The sequence below is a fragment of the Onychostoma macrolepis genome, chromosome 13 (assembly GCF_012432095.1).
Source record: "Onychostoma macrolepis isolate SWU-2019 chromosome 13, ASM1243209v1, whole genome shotgun sequence".
Taxonomy (NCBI): domain Eukaryota; kingdom Metazoa; phylum Chordata; class Actinopteri; order Cypriniformes; family Cyprinidae; genus Onychostoma; species Onychostoma macrolepis.
The window spans coordinates 20,701,525-20,710,073 of NC_081167.1; the positions used below are offsets into that span (position 1 = coordinate 20,701,525).

General features: G+C 37.2%; 1 protein-coding gene across 3 annotated transcripts in view; it reads right to left on the reverse strand.

Moving 5' to 3' along the window:
• Positions 1–8,492, reverse strand: part of rock2a (rho-associated, coiled-coil containing protein kinase 2a) — a 46,122-nt gene extending 37,630 nt beyond the window's left edge. For 2 of the 3 annotated variants that reach the window (XM_058795647.1, XM_058795646.1), the window contains exon 1: positions 8,049–8,491. In XM_058795647.1, the coding sequence (XP_058651630.1) occupies positions 8,049–8,147 (99 nt within the window). In that variant the 5' untranslated portion in view covers positions 8,148–8,491. Of the gene's footprint in view, positions 1–8,048 lie in introns of all 3 variants that reach the window. The other variant, XM_058795644.1, reaches the window with a different exon arrangement.
• Positions 8,493–8,549: the final 57 nt, after the last annotated feature.

An 8,549-nucleotide genomic window follows, 5' to 3' on the forward strand; every position in this document is an offset into this window, starting at 1 on the left:
GTTAAATTCTCTTGTAAACTAGCAAGATTTCATTGCTTTTAAAGCATTGTTTTGAAAAGAGTGATCAAGATGTTTGTCAAAAGTTCGTTTTTTGTGTTTCACAGAAGAAAGTATGTTTGGAGCAACATGATGCTGAGTAAATGGTGACAGACTTTTGTGCACTATCCTTTAAATGTAAAATTACACTAAAAGTTAATGTATGTAAATATCAGGTGTCAGAGAAACCTGACCATTCTTGAGAAAAGTTTCAGGTCTAAAAAGAGAAAGTTGTAATATGTCCTTCTTCTGGAGACATTATAATCTGCCTCCAGCCACATACAAACAAACACACACACACACACACACACACACACACACACACACACACACTACAGAAGCTTCTGCTAACGGTGTCGACATAAACAATACAATATCCAGATCCACCAATACAAGACACAGGAAGTTTACAAGTACATGGGGAGGCCTCATCAGCAGAATCTAATGAAATTCCATATCCAACATATAGTGAACAACACAGGACAGGTATGAATGTTAGCAGCATGAAATCACATCTCCTCTGCAGAACAGATCCTCTCCTGATGAGATTAAACCTGCTGCAGACTGATAAGATCCAACAATGACAACAAACAATAACAGCACCAGGATCCAGCTGGACTCCTGCTTATCCCAGATGTTCCTGGATAAACCTTACAGACACAACAGCTTTCACAGGAGTGTGTGTGTGTGTGTGTGTGTGTGTGTGTGTGTGTGCGCTCATGTTATTGCTTCAGTGTGGAAGACGTGCCAGTTGTAACGCTACTGTAAGATACAGGAGCTGAGACACCAGCACATAGATACAGTTACAGTAACAGTGAGGATTCAGAGACTCCAAGATGTCTTAATGTTTCAGATGCCTGGTCTTCGGTAAAATAATGTTTATGAAATAAGTCTCTTATACTCAACTGAATTTATTTGTTCAAAATACTACAGTAAAAACAGAAATACTGTAAAATATTACAATTTTAATATATTTTAAAATGTACCTGTGATGCAAAGCAGAATTTCAGAAGCCATTACTCCTGCCTTGGGTTGCAAAATTCCGGGAATTTTCAAGACTGGAAACTTTCCATGGGAATTAACGGGAATATATGGGAACTAATGGGAATAAACTGGAAATTTGCAAAATTGCAGAAACTGGGAACTTAAATGTAGTTGAGAACAAAATCTTGCAGCATAATCTTGGTTAAAGATTTAATGCAATTTCAGTTTAATTTCTACTCTACACATTGTTCATTCGCACACAGCACACTGCTTACTACAGGGCTATTGAGGCCACACCCCCTACATGCCCTGTGCTTTCCTCCATTACATGCACAGATAATTTCTTAAACTCTGCACACAAAATATCAATTACATGAATATTACAAAACATTGTTTAAAACTTCCTTGTGCTGTGTGTAATATACTGTGCAACTAAATTAGGCTATACCATAGTAAAAACAAATACACTGACTGAACAAACATTTAGGTGAGATACTAATAAAACAAAAGTCTAAAAATGACCCTCCCCCCACACACAATCCCCTCTAGTCACCTAAGAGTGGGATTCCCCTCCATTTTCTCTGAAGCCACACTTGCTGCATTTGAGCCCAAAGACTACATTCTAAATATATTTGATCTATGGGATTCACGTTTAACTAGTAAATACCAAAAAGTGTTTATACAGTAGCTAGACAGTTTATGAGGTATGTGCTATATAGCTCAAGCTGTGATGCTCCTTCTGCTAGCATGTTTTCTGTTATCATATAGAAGTAAAGTACTGGTCAAAAGTTTGGACACATTACTATTTTTCAAGTTTTTAAACATTGCATATCTTTTGCTCATCAAGCCTTCATTTATTTGATCAAAAATCCAGAAAAAAAAAAAAAAAACAGTAATATTGTGCAGTATTGCCGGTATTACAATTTAAAATAATGGTTTTCTGTTGTAATATACTTTAAAATATAATGTATTTCTGTGATGCAAAGCTGAATTTTGAACATCATTACTCCAGTCTTCAGTGTCACATGATTCTTCAGACATCATTCTAATATGCTTATTTATTATCAATTTTGGAAACAGTTGTGCTGCTTAATATTTATTATTATTATTACCTTGATTCTTTTTTTCAGGAATCTTTGATGAATAGAGAATACTACTACTGGCCTCCAAACCATTTTCTTTTTGAAATTCAAAAAAATATATAATTTTTTTTTTTTTTTTTTTGAACAGGAAGTCATGGGCGTTTCTTCAACTATGGCACTTTTTGTCCTGTGAACACATAAAAACTCTGTAAAAATGCACTCTACACACTCTCTCTAGTTTAGTCATGAAAATTCAGAAAACGATAGTTTTTGGAAATGACAATAATGAAAATGACAAATTTGAACAATTTGGGGGGGGGGGGGGAATGGAGGAATGACATTAGCTATTGCTAATGCTAATTTTATAGCCAGCATTTTGGCAATTATGTCAAATTTCACAAGTTTCACAAAATTCACAAATTTGATTCATAAGTTATATTCACATTGATTTTTCCTCTCACACACCACACGTCTCATTTTTCATCCCAAGCTCTTCACTGATGTCTCTTTTGTAAACAAGTACACTAAGTTTTAATAAAACCTTTATTAGGGTTAGAATTTGAAAGATTAAAAGGTATAAATGGTTTAAAGGAATTTAAAAAGCTTAAAACAAACATCATGAAGGCAAAATAAAGAAAAGTTTTAATATGATAAAGAAAAAGTATAAAAGGGAAAGCTCACCCTAAAAATAAAATAGCTTATTTGTAACGAAGTTTTGCATTACAAAACACGGGTCTAATGTGCATGTGCGGAACAAGGTTGGAATTTGAACACTGTGGTCAGCATCTCTAACCCACTGCAACACACACAAACTATACAAGCAGACACTATCCACACACCTCAAGGGAAGACGGGAACAGAGATAAGGCCCATCAACATTCCAGGCTACAGCGTGACCGCCGGTTATCTTAGCCAGACCTATTCAGGGTTGCAAACTAAGTGTCTAAAAAACACCCCACAACTGAAACATTTCACTTTGACCCAATCCAGAGCAACACAAGACTTGATTTCTAGGAATAAAGAATAGCAGTCTGGTTTTACGGTTAGCCTGGGATTGTGCACACTACAATTATCTATGTGAGCGCTGCCTTTCTGACAGCCAAATAAACGACAGACTGGTTATTCATTAACCTTCCCTCCTGAGCCTGACCTTTGCCCTTTCTCTCAGACCAAACTGCCACCTGGAGCAACTTTAACTGTACAATGCAACCAGCTTAATGATCTTCCATCATGCTGATCATGAAAGATCATTTGTTAAAAGATTAAAGAGTTTTGGTAAAGTGAGTGTCAGTTTATCTTAGAAGAAGTGTAAAACTCCATGTCCAATTGCTGCCCTCTAAATTTAGCAGGAATATTACATCATGGATATTACATCATCTTCAGGTGAAGTGGAGAAATCCACTCTCTGGAATGTTGGCGTGGTTGCCGTTTCTGAATTTTCAGATCAACAGGTCACATCTGGATTAGAATACTGACACAGAATCCACAGTAAGTGCATTTACATGCATGTTACAAGTTTAATTTCCATCAGACTAAAACAACAATTTTGCATGACATTTTCTAAATGCAGGTTATTGATATTATTGCGTGTGATTTTTTTTTCCATGCATGTGTTAATTTTTTAATCATAAAAATGACCCAATCTTCTAGTGCAACAACAGACTTCTCTCTGGACTTCTCCAATCATTTTGTCCTCATTAACCCAGCCCCTTTCATACAACTGACCTATCGGTAAGCCCCTCCCCTCGAACGCAGACTAGCCAATGGCAGTCGAGTATCAGTTGCACGGGGAGCGAAACTCAGACATCTTTAGGTTTCAGCGCCATAGAGAAACATTGGAGGATCCGAAGCTCGCATCGGTTTTATGGGGTTTATGCTTCTAAAATGAAAAAATGATGTGCCTGGGGTACTCGTAACACTGATTCCAGGTATCCTGAATCCAAACAAAACAGAGCAAAATGTCCCTAAGTATTCACCCCAATACAAATGAAGACAAAAACGTTCATTTTCTGGTTGTCATACACTCATTAAGTTACAATTTCCATCTGGTGAAGCAGAACGTTAATGTTATCTTGTGCTTTAGCAAGGTATCTCTGGCTAAAACTAGCTAATGTTAAAGTTAGTGAGTCCATGCTGATGTAAACCTAAATAGCGGGCTGTTCTTGTACAGTGTAGGTCAAAAACACATAAACGAAGGTCTACATTTCAGTGTCTCTTCATATTAAACTGGTTAAATGTACATTAATTTAATCGTACCCTGCGATACATGAACAGTGTTGATCCTGCATGTTGTCATCCATGATTGTGATGACCGACCGTAATATGAGACTTCTCCCGCTTGCATTGTTATCTGTAAACCCTCGCTTCGAGTTACCCACCAAATTTATTTTTAAATATTTTATAAATACCTCCATGGAATATTTAATTCCCATTTGGTGGCATTCTGTGTCCAAAATTGTGCAAAAACATCGTGGGACAAGGTTTTCACACTGCAGCTGTCATTGTAAGACAGTGTGCAACTCTGTTTGTTTGTCCGAGGGAGCAACGGTAACTAAGGGGGGCGGGGCTTACCGACAGGTCAATTGACTGCAAGCTTGCATTCAGATCTGCCTCCATCCAATCAACAACCAACAGATTGAAAAAGAACTACATTTTTTTTCCCTTTTCAATAATCTGTTACATTCGGATGTATGTGAAAATACAAAAAAATTATCTGTCGCTATTTTCGTAACTTTAAATGTAATTTAAACACTTTAGTCTAAACTGAATTCATACCAGTCTGTTTTTTTTAAGTTGGACTGAGAGACACATGCACAACATGTATTTATTCTTTCAAATATTCCATTATGCACCGTGTTAAAAATACTTAAAATGTAGCTCGATCATAACTCTGCATGTAAATAGAGGACGAACGATATATAATCAAGGCCAATATTGGGCAATTTTTATTTATCAGCATTGGCCGATAAGCGTCACAACAGAAAGACTTTTAATTGACAGTACTGAGAATATAGCACCTAAATCCTCACACACAAGAGTGTGTCTTTATTAAAATACTATATGATTTATTTTAATTTTGCTTACAATTGTTATTCATATGTTATTTACTACCTTTTAAATCAGGCTAAACCATGTGATACACCAGCATCCACATCAGCTGTTAAAAAAAATTATATCAGGTGACCATTACATACAGTTTCTGACATTAAGTTGATTCAAGAACTTTTGGAACCTGTTTTGTGCCTGTAGTGCAGGATTAAAAGTTGTCACAATAAGACAATGTAGTAATCAGAGTAAAAAAGGAGGCTTACATTACACCGTAAATATGGAAAAGTGCTTTTGGAAACATACCTGGAAAATTCCAAAAATTCCTGATGAATTGGCTTGGCATCACTCTTCAAAACACACACAGACTGGCCAAAGCGGGTATAATCTCAGGCTCAAATACTTGATTTAAAGGCTTGAAATCAATCGCATTATGCTGGATAACTGTCAGTAATCAGCTTGAGCTATAATTAATGACAAGTTAAAGAGTTCATGAGGGGGTGAAAACAAAGAGAAAGAGAGAATATTTGTATTTTTGGGGATAAGAAACGTTTGCATTCTCAGCTTCTTATTGGAAGAATATTGCACTAACGAAATGGAAATATCTGTGATGTGTTTTCTAGAAGCATCTCGTTTCAGTTAAACACTCTCACACAGAGCTATCTCCTGCCCTGAGCTAAACCAGAGAGGGACTTGAGCTAAAAACGGCAGAGAGAAAGACAGAAAGAGAGTGAAGCCTGTTCACTCCCACTCACTGCTTCCCACTTCTCCTCTGCTCATCTCCTCCTCAGGAAACACACACATTCTTCAGCTGTGGAGAAACTCTGTCACCAGCACTCTCATAATGGACAACACACACACACGCACACACCTCTTTGATAAACATACACACCGATTCTTTCAGAAAGGATGACCCATATCTTTCTCTCAGACATCTGCTCAGAGCTTAGACCAAACTCTGGCCCAGATACAGCGAGTCAAATCATGCTTCATCAAGTGTCCGCGGAGTACTGTTTGGTTTTGGACCAGATTAACTTTAATCAGCCACAAAGATCTGACATTTTACATGCAGTTTATGCATGCAGGAACATTCAGTACCAAAAGAACTGCCTCAAATTAATCACTTCACTTACTATGAGCAGTACGTTTCACAACTACTTCAAGTATCTGTGATGAAGTCCAAACACACATACGTAAAGCTAACATAATCATTCCGATATAAAATACTTTCTTTTAGGCATGCAAATACTTTATCATCTTATCCAAAATCATAAGTGATCCATTAATAGGCTGGTTTCCCTGAACAGTGAACACTGTTGTTCTATCAAAACAAGGCAGGTAGCTTATGCATCACAACCAGCCCAACACAACAACACTGATTTAACCAATAGCAAGAGTTTGGAGTGGGACTATATCACACTAACCAAAGGTTGATAGGGGAGAGTTTGTCATACTTCTTTTTTTTTATATATTCTGTTTAATGACATTAGTGTGGCATAAATTAGACAATTAAGCATTAACTATCAAATGTAGGACTTAAATAGTGATAAAACTATGGCATCTGCCAATAATCAGTATTGGTTTTGTCAATAACACACAGTTGCTTTAAAATTGACATTTTTTTACTGCATTTATTTGATCAAAAATATGGTAAAACATGGAGAAATATGGAAACATTATTAGAACTTTAATTAAATGTTTTCTATTTTAACACATTTTAAATGTAATTTATTCCTGTAATGGCAAATCTGAATTTTCAGCAGCCATAACTCCAGCCTTCAGTGTCACATGATCATTTAGAATTCATTCTAATATGGTGAATTGGTCCATAAAAAAACTTGTTATTATTACCAATGATGAAAATGGTTGTGCTGCTTAATATTTAATAGACCAGCATTTATTTGAAAGAGAAATCTTATGCAACATTATACACATCTTTACTGTCACTTTTGATCAATTTAATACATCCTTGGTGACTAAAAGTATGAATCTCTCTCTCTCATTCATTGAAATATATATATATATATATATATATATATATATATATCTGACCAGCATTACGATTAATTTCTATTGCTCTCAAGTAAAGTTATTTATAATCACAGACTTCTTAAACCTTCTAAATAATGTTCATATATATAGTTTACTACAATTTTCTGTTTGCTGGTGTCCCCAAATGGAGGTTTTGTCAGATTTAACTAATTTATGGCATTCTGCCTATCTTCTGTATTTTCAATAGCTAGGTCAGACATAAACCGATTGACAAGCTCTCGAGATATTATCACTTGGCACCAACTGAGCCGCACGTGCCCACAAACACATAAGGGCACTGAACGTTCATCTATCAGTTCACAAAAAAAATTAAAATAAATTCTATGAAGTGCACTTCGAAATGATTAGATCAATCTGTGAATATTTCTCCTCTCAGAAATGTGTGTCCAGTACCTTCACCTGCAGGCCAGTTAACAGCACAGTCTACTTCCAGAACCAAACAAGCCATCAACAGCAGGAAGGGGGAATTACGAAATTGTCATGTTGCAGGCCAACAATATTACTATATTTGGAGCGAGGCAACAGATGAACTCAGAAGTTGACGCAGCAGAGTTATTCAGATATGGCAAGTGTATGTGAGAATACTTTTATACGCGGAGATTGGGACTTGAGGTTAGCCACAAGTTATTGACAAGGAAAGTAGGAAGTGAGGCGATGTTTATGTACAGATACCGAGGATATTAAAAGAGACATCAACGTGCACACTGAGCTTCCTTACAGTTGATGTTTCTGCAACGCAACATCGCGGTTAGGTTGTTGCTATTTCTTTCTATTTTTTTTTCTCAGTGTCTCTAGGCAACGGATCTTCGAGGCGCATTAAACATTCATGAAAAAGGACGGCGAACTCACCAGCAAACTTTCCAAGTTGATCGCAGACCGCGGCTCTCTGAGCATGGCTTCCAGTTGTCTCAGCCGGTTTTCCATCCTTCTCTCCGCTCCTAGCGACATTTTTGCCTTGTCCTGGCGCCAGTCTGAGCAACGAAGAGCGATCTGCCCAACTTTTCTGGTTCACATTAAAGATACAAGATCGTCTTTCAAGTTGTCGAGCAGCGGGCCTAGACAGCCTCCGACTCGCCGCCCTCCAAAAAAGTACCCCGGGCTTGTCCAGAATAAAGCGAAAAAAAAAATAATCCAATGGGAACAATTGAGGTTTTCCAAACTCCCCCCTCAAAACAATCTATGAAGTGGTTACTTTAAACAACTGAGCGGAATCAAACTTCCCATCCTTTAATGCGAGCGTACCGTCAATGGCGCGATAAACTTTTAATTTTGAGAGGATTGAGCAGCAGGGCGTTTTCTGGGCGCCCCTCTCCTCTCCTCCCCGCCTCTCTCCTCCCTCCCCTCGTCTCC